Here is a 13503-nt window from a genome sequence, read left to right on the forward strand (position 1 = left end):
TTGATTCAAAACTATTTTTTGCTAAGTTATAGCTTATTATTCTAGCCTACACCCTTTTAAACCTTTTAAACTTGTTTTACATCTAAGTTGCCGTGGCCTTTAACCGATCCCGTCCATTTTTACAAGAAATATTTTCTGCTATAGGGAAAATTTGTGTACAAAATTTCATTACGAACCGTTAATTTTTCTTCGAGTAATGGCTCCCGAAATATAAAAAATTTCTAGGTGATAAAAGGGGCGGTGCTACGCACATTTTCAAAAATTTTAGTATGTTCCAATTTGATGTTATAATTCAATTTAGAAAGTAAAATTCTATTGATACAAAGCTCCTTTCCGCTAAGATATAGCTTATTATTTTCATCTACGACCCTTTTACAAATCTTTTATTTAAAAGTGGGCGTGGTCTTTCACTGATCTCGTCCATTTTTTCTAGAAATATTTCCTGCTATAGGGAAAATCTGTGCACCCAATTTTATTACGATCCGTTAATTTTTCTTCGAGTTATGGCTCCCGAAACATAGAAAATTGCTTAGTCATAAAAGGGGCGGTGGCACGCCCGTCTTTTTAAATTTAAAGTTTTTCCTATTTATTGTTATAAATCCACTTGGGAAATGAAATACCATTGATATAAAGCTCTTTTTTGCTAAGATATAGCTAATTATTTTTGTCTACGACCCTTTTAAAAATCTTTTATATAAAGGTGGGCGTGGTCTTTAGCCGATTTCGTAAATTTTTCTTCAAAGCATTCCTTATTGTAAAGATAACCCATCTGCTGAATTTTGTTACGATAGGTTTAACGATTTTTGATTTATGATTAATAATATTTGTAAAATTGATTTTATCACAAGTGGGCGGTGCCACACCCATTTTAAAATTTTTTTTCAAATTTTTATCAAGAGTCTTGATATCAGTCCACATGTCAAATTTTAACATTCTAGGTGTATTATATACTAAATAATCAGGTTTTTTGTGTTTTCCAAAGTGTTATATATATAAAAAGTGGGCGTGGTTATCATCCGATTTCGCTTATTTTCAATAGCAATCTATTCTGGGTCCAGATAAGCTCGTGTAGCAAATTTGTTGAAAATATCTCAATATTTCCTCAAGTTGCCGTGTTAACGGACGGACGGGCGGACGGACATGGCTCAATCAAATTTTTTTTCGATACTGATGATTTTGATATATGGAAGTCTATATCTATCTCGATTCCTTTATACCTGTACAACCAACTGTTATCCAATCAAACTTAATATACTCTGTGTGCAAAGCATGCTGAATATAAAAATATATTAAAATAAATAAACAAGTTGAGTCGCTATGGCAAGCCAAGAAGGTCAAAAATTTCGGCATTGGCAACAGAGATATCCTTAACTACATACCAATAAGCAATTGTTAAGTCAATAATCCAGTTGGAGTAGATTCGCTACAAAAAAAAGAAACATAGTGCCATCGACGCATATTCAATTGAAAATTACAAATTTATTTGAATTAGTACTTTAAATTTGTTTTCAAAAAGTAAGACCTAAAAATGAGTGCGGGGTCTAGAGCTTCCTGTTCGGATGATGAACCTTTAGTACCCGAAGATTTTGATGATGATTTCTACACAACCTTAATGGATAAAGTACCTGAGGTAAATTTATGGAAAAAATTTTACACTTTGATTAGGAATAAATTATTACCACTTTTATAAATTCCGTATTCCTTTTCAGATCACTAAAGCTCTGCGTCAGAAGGATACTCACGAAAATGCAGATAACGTTCAACGTTTGGTTATTTGTTCAAATCGTTATAAATCCGATTGGCATATGGAGCAGTTGCGCGGTCAAGAGCTCAGTGAAGAAATACAACGCCTAAAAGAACGTTTGGATCATGTCAATAAGCTGAGTAAAATGGATCAAGCAACTATAGCTGAATTGCGTACAGTCATCGGTGAGTTCAGGGTTTTTTAAATTATTGATCGATACTACCTAAAAATACGTACATAAAATTTCGAAATGTGTAGAAAGCGCTTGGATGCAAAAGGATGCTGCTCAGACCCGTGAACATCTCGCTCAGGATGAAATGTTGAAGATGCGCGAAAAGGTGGATACACTTGAGCAAATGGTGGAGCATTTGAGCGATAAACGTTCGGGTTTGCAAAAGTGCGTAAATAAATGGTTATGGTGTATAAACTATTTTCCTTTGAACTATAATTTTTTTTTTATATTCAGTAGTACTTGTACACCAGGCTCTTACAACTTTGATTGTATAACAGGGGTTTGCAAATACTATGTCCTTCCGTTAACACGAAATCCAAATTGAGACATCTTTTGTTTTGTTGATTTTCCTTCAAGGTGGATATTTGATGCATATTGAAACGGCTTTCTGTCATTAATTGCAAAAACAGATATTTCAATTAATTGTTTTGTTTTTGGTTTGCATCTGTAAAAACAACAATGTTATGATATTTCACTACATTTTTGCAAATTGCGTGAGCCTTTCACATTACATTGAAATTAGCCATCACACAAAGAAAAGTTTTGAAATACAAAAAACCATTATCAAATTAGACCTATTCCTGCTATGTTATAACGTTAAATGCGTATTGAGCCGCATTATATAATATTAAGGTTCGCCGCGCACCCCGTACGTTGACACTTCACAACCCCCCGAATTACGAGGTGGTTAAGTTCTTATCCACTGTTAGGCTTTTCAGGAATTTAGAGTAGGCCTTTAGAATGTTAAAACTGTGACTTGAATACACTGCGATGGGACAGACTTAGAACTAGTACCATCTCTTAATGCTAGAGTTCTGCAGTAATTCGGTACTAGTCCGTTTGAATCCAGTTCACTCAGAAACCAATGGTTGAGGATCTTGTCCAAATGCAGTGCATACGATTTTATTATACCGACGTCAAATCGTCACTATCTTATATAAGCACGAAAGTATCCCTAGACTACCCCAACTCCCTTTTGAAATTAACAAGTTTTTTCTTATTTTATATAGTAAACGCGATGAGCAAAAGGAACGTGAAAGTCTTACTAATGAGATTCGTGAACTTAATAAACGTTTGCAAATACAACGTCTCTACACCACCGAAGTGGAAACAATGACACAAAATATGGAAGAAAAAAATAAAGCTTTAGTTAAAATGCTCGATGTAAGTTTAGTTGAACATAAAACATTAAAACTTAACAGTCCCTGATTATTATACAATTTCTAGGAAACCTCGAATGAAGTCTACAACATGCGAAAACGATTGGACACGCTTGAAAAGGAGCTCGCTCAAACTCGCGCCGAAGAAACGAAAGTCAAAGAAAAGATACAACAACTAAAAACCCAAAATGAGAAACTAACAAAAATGAAAGTGCGACAAAATTTACAAATACTTTCACTTAAAACCAATCTCGATCATCTGCATACACAACATAATGTGACATGCAACAAGTTGGCTAAGATCACCGTGGAATTGGAATATGCGATACAGGAGCGAGATGAGAATAAGCGATCATTGGCACAGAGGAGTAGTCTACTGAAGGTAAATGTATTTAATAGGGGCCAATTTCAAACAAAAACTTATCTTTCCCACACATAGGTGCGTGAGGATGAAATATTGAAATTGAAACGCGAAAACACAAAACTAATAAAATCCGAAGAGAATACGTCGCGTAAATATGCTGCCTTGAATGATGCGCGCGCTAAAGCGGAGCAGGAAAATACACAATTAAAGTAAGTTTTTGAATTAGTTCGTAGTGATTCTTAATCGAACTCCTATTCGCAGAACACAATTGAACACCCAGGAAAAAGAGTTGGAGTCAATGCGTCGTATTGTACGTAATCTTGAGAAGAACAATGAAGGTCTCATTAAGGAACGGGACACATTAAAGCTTGACTTTGTTGCCGAACGTCAATTGGCTATACAGACGGATGAACAATTTCAGGAGTCCCAGCATGAAATCAAATCCCTTAAGGAGTCTAAATTTGCATTGGAAATACGTTTAAAGAAACTACAAGAGGACTATACGAAAGTGCAGAAGGAAAAAGTGAAGAAAGTAGAAGAGATACAAGTGCTTATGGATAAAATTGATGCCGTACAAAGTGAGTTTGAATAGAGACATAGCTTTAGTCTAGATAAAGGGATTTCAAAATGAAATGATGCGTTGCAAAAAAGGTCACAGGAAGACATTTTCTTGCGGGGAATTCCCCTGTTTTCAGAATTTTCATTCTATCTTGATACGTACCAAATATTTCAAAAACGATGTCTTTTTTCAAAGAGCTTGCCTAGGTTTCGAAGAAAATCTTTCTTCTCCGGGCAGTGTAGTTTATAGGATAACTCCATTTAGTATAAGCCTTATATTTTTCATGGAGGTTAGTTCGTTTTGCATGCATTACCACAAATGTGTCTATAAAAGTGGCATTACTGTAAATAAATTTGAAAGAGAGCAATTTTTCATCAAGAAAACCCGTTGAATTTATGGCACGCAATGAAGGCTCTCTAAATTTCAAGGAGTTGGGTTAGTGTTGCAAGCAGTCGTTCTAATTCCAGTTAATGGTAAGAAATAAGTTCACTATAGATACCTCAAATATGGTGAATCCTTGTTGGGTAAGATAATAGTAGAAGGCAAAGTTTCCATGATTGCAAGGAGGACTGCCTTTATTAATTTTGAAAAAGATGTTTTTCTGTCAAGAAGCAAGTTAGATTTCAAGAAAGGTGTTGAATGAATACAATCCCACACGAGCGGGTGTTGTTATTTTTGTATTAACAGTGTAACCCCATTTAATTGGTTGCGTCCCTCCCACAAATTGTCACCCTCGGAGCAGCTCCTTGCAGCTGGACTACACCATACCCTCCTGCTCCGCAAAGGTATTGAACCTAACCCCGGTCCCAGTCTGTGGTTCTGTCGGAAAAGGATTTATCTCAGACGGTCATACTCTTGCCAGTGTGTCACAAGAGTGATAGGAGGCTGTAACAGTTTTTCAGATACTTCCATCATCACCGCACAACTTATATAATGTGTCGACTGGCGACCACAAGATGGTTGATCGCTAAACATAAAGGATCGAACTAAAATAGCATCGTAAGACCACCAGTTATGTTGAACCCGAAGACATTATCTAGAGATTTGTGACCGCGATTTTTATCGCAAATTTTGGCACACAATACATTTCAAACGGTAAACCTAAGACTGATGCACAAACATCAAAGCTGTAAAGTCATGAATCCAGCTGGCATTGGCATGTTGATGTTTATATATCTTGGCTGCGACGACGCTAACGCGTACCTTGAACTTTTAACAGCCCTATTTTGCCGTTCCTGAGAATTGATGACAGGCAACTCCTGGTACCATTTCTGAAAACTAGAAACCTAGTCAGGGCGAATAAAATCGAACGATATCTCTCTTTTCGCCTTAGAAAATGTTCTCTTGCTACAGCAACAGTCTTCGGCTTACTTGCATAGTGATAGTCGATGTTAGACCAATGAAATGTTTAACATGCACTTCTTTCTAAACTGTCACAGATCTGGGCATCATAGAATACAACGACTTTAATGCAGATCTACCTCCCAAAAGCTAACAATAAGATATTTCCTAACGCTCTACTTGTGACGAGGCCAACCATATACATAGAGAGTCAGTCGATAAGTGCTTTTGTCAAGTTAAGTTCGCAGAAATCCGTAATAACAGCTAAAATTACACTTGCGGCAGAAGAAGAACAGATATGACCCAAAGAGATGGGACCACTATACTACGCTACTCAACAACGATCTGGGTTCACTACAACGGTAGTGTAAAGAGCACTGTCACTTGTATTGTGCTTTCAACTTCGGTTTGATCGAAAACTATTGAAACTGCTCCGTGCTAATTAAGGACTGCTACAAAACTAAGAATAGTTGGAAGTGAAAAATAATTTTTTTGATTTTCCGAGAGGTTGTACGTGGTAAAGTTTTTCCACTGCTATCCAATTCACAAGATATTCTATTGTTGTTGCTGTTGTGTTAACGATTTTGCAGGTTATTCCTATATCCGGTACTTTGCGCTAACAAGTACTTTAACGTACTAGCCCGACCATCTCGGGGACGGCCACTATGACCACATTAAACCTTCTAGGCCATACTACTCCCTCGCTCTAGTTATATGAGGAGCTTGAGGTGGCCAGAGCCTCGCCTGCTAAATATATGTATAATACATTAATATTTGTAACAGGATTCCCTCGCGTTGTCGAGGTTGACAATTGGGTCGCGGAAGGTCTCTTTTTCGCCGTATGTGCTATGATTTAACCAAAATTTGCATTGGAAACCATGAAAACAACTCAAGTTGTAAATTTTTGCATGAATATAACACTCTTGTGAATTACCCATATATCATATTGTGACGAACATTAGCAACACTAAGGGATACTATCATCTCTAAGCCGATGCTAAGCAGTGATTTGTGTGCACATCAATAAATCAATCATTATGTCTACACATATGTACGTACACGCAGCGCAGAAGAGACGCACAAACACATCCAGATATCTTATCTGAGATGCTCCCAAAAGTATGCAATTATAATTGTGCTCACAGATACACGCGCATATGAGAAGCTATAAACGTAGTAATTTTATAGCTGATAACCAACTAGTAAATTCTAGAAATGGAAGCGCCTAGAAGTATGCGATCGAGAAATCACAGAGTATAAAAGGCAGCAACAGTAGAGGAACGGGAATCAGTTTGATTTAAGACGCTATCTGGCGAGCAATAGTAGTGTTATTGTGAAGTACTTTAATAAAGGCCATTTTGCATTATTGAATAGTGGAGTTATTTATTCAACAGTTTAGTGATTCGAACGTTAGCAGAAGGTTGCAAATAAGCGGAATGCACTAAATTCATTACAATTGGTGTCAGAAGAGGAATGGTTGAATAAATTCCAAAGATTTTGAATACAACTTGGCAAAGTTGAGTGAATTAAAGATCCAGCAACTGAAAAGGAGTTGCAGAATCGTGGATTGAATACAAGCGGCAATAAGATCGAACTTCAAGCACGGCTACGAGAGAAGAAGAGGAAGAATCAACAACAAAAATTTAAGAGAAAAATAAAACATCACAGACAGATACGAGCACAGACTTGAACAAGATTTTGGCCGCAATATCTGCTCAAACAACGACAGTGTCATCTCAACTGCCAGAATAGAAGACATATATGTCATCTCAACTGGCAGCACAGAAGACGTATATGGTATCCCATCTGGAATCCCAGGAGACACGTATAACATTCAAGATTGAAGAAAGAAACGCGTATTTCAGAAATGTCGTCGCAAATATCATCCCAACTGGAATCACAGGAGATACGTATCTCAGAGATGTCGTCAGAAATAACATCAGAAATGTCGGCACAAATTTCAGCACAGGTATCGTCAAAGATCTCTGCACAAAAATGCAATTTGAGAACAAAATCGAGGCTGAGGTAGATGATTTAAAAGGTCGTATACAGGAGCTGCAACTAAATCGCCCAGTTGTTTCAGTAAGCAATACGAAGGTAAAAACTCCATTTTTGACGGCTCTGTTCCTTTCCAGGTGTTTAAGATTCAGTTTGAAAAGACCGAAACAGTGAACAAATGGAGTGCTGAAGATAAAGTTGCTGCACTATTCGTGGCATTGAAAGGATCTGCTGCTGAAATCCAATAGACTATTCCCGAAGGAGAGCGGAACAACAACGAAACATTGATGAGCGCTCTAGATAGACGATACGGAACTGAGGATAGGAGACAGATATACCAAATGGAGTTACTGAACCACTTCCAGAGGCCTGGTGAAACATTGAAGAGTTTGCGTCGGATGTTGAAAGGCTGGCATATTTAGCGAATGCGGACGCACCCGTGGAATACACTGAAAGGGTAAAGATTCAGAGCTTTATAAATGGCATACGATACGTCAAAACAAAGCGAGCTACATACGCAAACCCAAAGCCAACATTCGCAGAAACGGTATCACATGCTCTGATTCAGGCAACAGCGTCGCTTCTGTGTAAGCCAGTTTTCAAAGCACGCCGTGTGGAAGTAAAAAGGCCAGAATAGGTAGACGCAATTTTAGAAACTTTAAAAGGAACGCAACAGAAGAATAATGGTACAATCAAATGTTTCAAGTGCGGTAACCCAGGTCACATTGCTCGTCATTGTAGCACCGGTCCTGGCAGTTCCAACTTGGGTGGCCGTAAATGCAAAGCTGGAGGAGATAAGCAAGAGCGAGTCAGATGTAAAGATCGAAAACTTGCCCCAGCTATTGAATGTCCTATGATATCTGTGTCTCAAATTGGAAGTAAATCAAGCAGTCTTACCATCAGAGGGAATGTCGATGGCAAGGAACGTGTACTGATTGTAGATACGGGCGCATCTCATTCCTTGATACGATCTGATTTGGTCTATAGGAGAGTAAAGCCATTACCTGGAGCAAGGTTGCGTACGGTCACTGGCGAGTATAACCAAGTCCTGGGAGAAGTGATCTGTGAAGTCTTAATTGGGAAGGTCATGGTTCTACACAAATGCGTTGTAGCGGAGATTATTGATGAAGTCATATTGGGAGTGGACTTCTTAGTTGACCATAAAATCAGGATCGACATGCGATAAGTATTATGCGTTATAAGAACCAGGATATACCACTCAACTTCAGTTTGGAGAAAGGGTTCAGTAGTAATCGAGTACTGGTGGAGAAGACTCGACAAAGCCCACGAAAGTCAAAGGCAAATAATGATGGATCCAATGGGCCAAATCAAGCGAAATCAAAAGTACCTGCGAGAGAAACACTGGCATTGACAAAACTAAATGGACGCACAAAAACGAGGTAACGAATTTCCCGCAAAGAATGCGAGCGTAGTTTCAAGCCGGGGCGCACTACTGTTGTGAAACGTGGGAACGATACTGATTATGCGAAGCCAATCTGTCAAGCGCAAGCTCTACGAAGTAGTTCATTGGCCAAACAACAGGGTGTGAGGGAACGGCCCAGGGTAATGAGTAGTAAGATGAAACGCAGGTACGATGAGAACAATAATTCGGAAGGTTTCTTTCGGTGCAGTTGGGAAGGCCCATACAAAGTTGTGAAGAAGATCAGTGATACAATATACCGCATACAAACTATTGGGAAACCACGAAGTAGAAGAGTGGTACATTTGGAGATGCTAGCGGCGTTTAGATCAGGAAATTTGTCTGATCGGGACGATGCAGATATCTTATCTGAGATGCTCCCAAAAGTATGCAATTATAATTGTGCTCACATATACACGCGCATATGAGAAGCTATAAACGTAGTAATTATATAGCTGATAACCAACTAGTAAATTCTAGAAATGGAAGCGCCTAGAAGTATGCGAACGAGAAATCACAGAGTATAAAAGGCAGCAACAGTAGTGGTATGGGAATCAGTTTGATTTAAGACGCTATCTGGCGAGCAATAGTAGAGTTATTGTGAAGTACTTTAATAAAGGCCATTTTGCATTATTGAATAGTGGAGTTATTTATTCAACAGTTTAGTGATTCGAACGTTAACAGAAGGTTACAAATAAGCGGAATTCAGTAAATTCGTTACAATATTTTAATATGGCACAACGCCGAAACCGTTTTGTCTCCAAACCAAATTTGACAAGGGATGTCTGAAAATCGTTCCATTATTCGTAGCAGCAAACCATTTCTCATAGATAAAAAGCAAGAAGGATGGTACACATTAAGACGAAGCTTGAGCCTCAACTTTGGAAACTCCATTTGGACATATTCGGCGCAATAACTACTGCAAAGGTCCACGAGGATAATGAAACTTCCGCTTTTACTATCATCACCCTTGATTTTAACTTATTCTAGGTGGCACTATTAACTTCAAACATGTTATGCCCAACAAAGGAAAACGTACTGAAATTTCGAGGGTGAAACGACTTGTTCTTGCAGAAGTGGGGCTAATACTAGATACTGATATTATGCGGTCATAGCGGCCTAAAATCCGAAGGAGCATTACCAACGCTGGTATCAGTGCTCTCAACATTCGAAACAATAGCGTTTTACAACAAATAAGGTTCGCGCAAACCGGAAATGTGATTAGTCTTGTCTTGTAGCCTAACTTATGCAAGGTATGAAATGGTTTGAAATGTATGTGTGAATCCCACCGCGTGAGTCTATATTTTCATATCTCAACGCGCACTCCTTCCACCATCTTCAGGACTAGGATTTGACAGAAAAACGAATGAAAATGCCTACTTGGATAAGATGGGGTCTTCAGTGTTTCTTTTTTAAATTTTTTTGATCAAAGGGAGTTCCATAATTATATATACTGTGGAATTTTTAAGAAGGAACTGGTTTCATACAAACCATGCGTCCTAAATTAAAGGATGTTTGACAAATATTTACATAACCTCTTTTATGGATCATAGGTCATATATAGATTTGTGAGACATGTTGATGTTTCGCCGCATTTTTTCTCGTTTCTCTTCCGTGCTATAATCTGGAATAAGAAAGTATCTTTTTAAAGACTATGTGTTTTGTGTGTTTTTATCTTAGCTCTTTGCTCCTCGCTTTATCTCTCCTTTTAACTCTTTTTAACAATCCTCTTCTTAAATAATTTCCATCACAGATGAGGTACAACTAAAGGCAAACTATGAAATTGAACTAAAACGCACAATAAGTGATCTCGAACAAAAGCTCAGCCACATACAACGTCAACAAGCTGAGCTGTTAAACGAAAAGAACAATGTCGTACGAAATCTTCAAATATCTGATGAAAAACATAACAAACTGGAGCAACAGATCGCAAATTTACAAGAACAAATTGAGAATTTCAAAAATAAAGTCGAACTTCGAGAAGGTGAAATAGGAAGACTGCAATTACAAATCGATAAGATGGAGAAGGAGAGGCGCATGCTCAAAACCGAATTGCACTACACAAAGTTAAGCCATCAGCATACACGATGTGAACTAGAAGAGCGCAAGAAGGAATGTGACAGATACACAAAGTTGATGCAGGTGAGTCAACTCGCTCTATTTTACTCCGTCTTGCCCAAGTTAAGGCCGCTTTCTCATCTAAACTTTAAGATATAAGTATTCGTCCGATTAATACATTTTGTGTGAAATTTGTATTTATAGGGAAGATAGATTTAAGAGTTCACATGAGAAAACGGCCCTAAGTACTTACTTAAACATTTCAGGATGAAAATCAAAAATTGTCTCAACTTAAACGTGAACTTGATCATTTGCGAGATGAGAAAAATAAAGTATCTGTTGCGTTCACAAAATGCAATGAGGGTTGCGTTCATTTAAAAGATCAGCTACAAACACTTCAAACGGCTTACGATCAAACCGAGAAGCAATACAGCCAGTGCCAGGAGGATTTACATCTAATGCGTGTAGAAATCAAGAATTTACGTACGGAACGTAATGTGTTACGCAGGGATCGAGAAAATGCAGCGGATTTGCATCAAGAGTTACTACAGATACATAGACTCCTTAATCAGGAGCGAATCAAGGCGCGTGCCATGCAAGAGGAGCTGATGACGCCATTGAATATACATCGTTGGCGTATTTTGCAGGGAAGTGATCCAGAGAAGATGGATCTCATATTGAAAATACAAACACTACGAAAGTGAGAGTGCATTCGGAATAGTTTTTAGAAATTTAAGTTATCTCTAAACTTTTCCAGGCAAATACTTCAACAAAACGTTTCCGCGTTGCAGCAAGGACAAGCACTTGAGGAAGCCCAACGATTATATGACGCGCTTAAAGAGTTCATGCTTAAACTACCAAGTCATAAAATACGCGCTGAGCTGAATAATGTCAAGGTAGGTAGTCTCTTCAATATTACCATAATCCGGGTATTTAACTTAGATTGTTTGCATACTTTAAGGCGATTTTGTCTAACAAAGAACGCAAGCTCAAGGCTCTTATAGCCGAATTGCAAATGAAGGATATGGATGAGAAAAGTAATGCACAAAAATTGGACGATATTAAGCAACGTCTCACCGATGCGAAATCTCATCTCAATCATGAACACCGGCAAAAACAGAAACTTCTCGAGGAACATCAGTTGCTCGTGCAAATTCAAGCTCAATGCTTTTCAGCGCCGCCAAGTATGCAACGTACTTTGGGTGCAGGGTTCAAAATAATCAGTGGACTCTAAGATCCGCTTTTTTAGTGTGAGTTTAAAATACAATTAAAGTAGTACTTTGGCCGCTTCAACTAAGATGCGCGTTTAAATTTTCTTTAAATGGTCAAACTGGCTAATTTGAATAAAGCTCTACTTAAACTGCAATTTAAGCTCACACTGAAAAACTGGACATGCAAAAATAGAAGCTTGGTGTTGTTTCTTTGATAGTAGCCGTAGGCTATCCATATAATAAATATATAAAACTTTATAGCCCCAATTATTATCCTTTATGGCATTTTTTGTAAAATTCGTTAAGATTATCATTTTCTAGATAAAACTTTTTAGGTGGGATACGAATAGCTTCCAAAGATTTGGATGGTAGTAGAGATATGTATATGCCGCCGGTAAACGCCGCCACCTCCGCCGATTTTCGTCGGTTTTCGCACGCCACCTCCGAATGTCAAAAATATCGGCAGCGTGTTACTATATTTTCTACTTTTTTAAGACTGTCTAGGTCCTGAAATTCTTTGAACGATCCGCGAGATTTTGAGGCAAAAACCCCCGATCTTTCCGAATGGCCGAAACGTCGGTTTCCTTGAATACATATAAGCAAAACCTTTCCAAATATATTTCTTTTTTAATTTTCATATTACAAGCCTCCCTGATACTCATCCGCAACTTTAGGATATTGTTCCAGATCGTCAAATATACGACTGACGTCATCAGTATGTTTCCATATTCATTAGTTTTGGACAATGTGTTACACTGAAGTCCAGCCATTCAGTTTAGAGGTTTACGCAGATCAATTTGTCGGCGCGCCGGTCCCGACGCCGCCGCCGATAAAGTGATCGGTGGAAACATCTAAATGGTACCACGAGCAGGTGGTCGACCAACCGATCAGTGACCAACAACGTAAATTACTTGAAAAATAAAACATCCTGAAAGGATTTGTCGAAGGCATTATCGAAAATTCATAACATTTCGAGTACAATAACCTTTAAAAGCAAGCACAGTTATGGCTGAGTTTCTGCGAATGTCGGTAGATGGCTTTCTACGAGTATATGAATCAACGCGTTCAGTTGTACTGACAACTTGTTCAGCTTCGTAGATCCTTTAAGTTCTTGCAAGTTTCTATCAAACTCGTGACAAAGTTGCTAATGGAAATACTGTTTTCATAATAGAGTGAATGTGCAGGTAGACTAAGATCCTCCGGTAAATAAACTTTAACATCACTCCGAAGTCCATGAAATACAGTAGCCCCAAAATGGATTGTATCGTTATTCATCAAGGCCCAGGTATCGGCTGGACAACCAATTCATACAGTGTGTTACTCTTAATGGAAGCCTTCAGCACCTACTAATGGCACTCCAGCTGTCGTACAAAGCCACTAAAGCTTTCTTATTTCTATTGTGACTAGTTTCAATGC

The 13503-nt window shown here is 38.2% G+C and overlaps 1 protein-coding gene across 1 annotated transcript; it reads left to right on the plus strand.

The window, feature by feature from the left end:
* Positions 1-1459: 1459 nt before the first annotated feature.
* LOC137244826 (cilia- and flagella-associated protein 58) lies at positions 1460-12307 on the plus strand. Its single transcript, XM_067774413.1, has 11 exons — positions 1460-1630; positions 1710-1929; positions 2003-2141; positions 2987-3140; positions 3204-3518; positions 3576-3709; positions 3762-4078; positions 10572-10960; positions 11143-11576; positions 11634-11772; positions 11838-12307. Exons 1-11 carry the CDS (start codon positions 1529-1531, stop codon positions 12108-12110), a joined length of 2616 nt encoding a protein of 871 aa, XP_067630514.1. The 5' UTR covers positions 1460-1528; the 3' UTR covers positions 12111-12307.
* Positions 12308-13503: the final 1196 nt, after the last annotated feature.

The sequence above is a fragment of the Eurosta solidaginis genome, chromosome 1, assembly GCF_040869045.1.
Source record: "Eurosta solidaginis isolate ZX-2024a chromosome 1, ASM4086904v1, whole genome shotgun sequence".
NCBI lineage: Eukaryota > Metazoa > Arthropoda > Insecta > Diptera > Tephritidae > Eurosta > Eurosta solidaginis.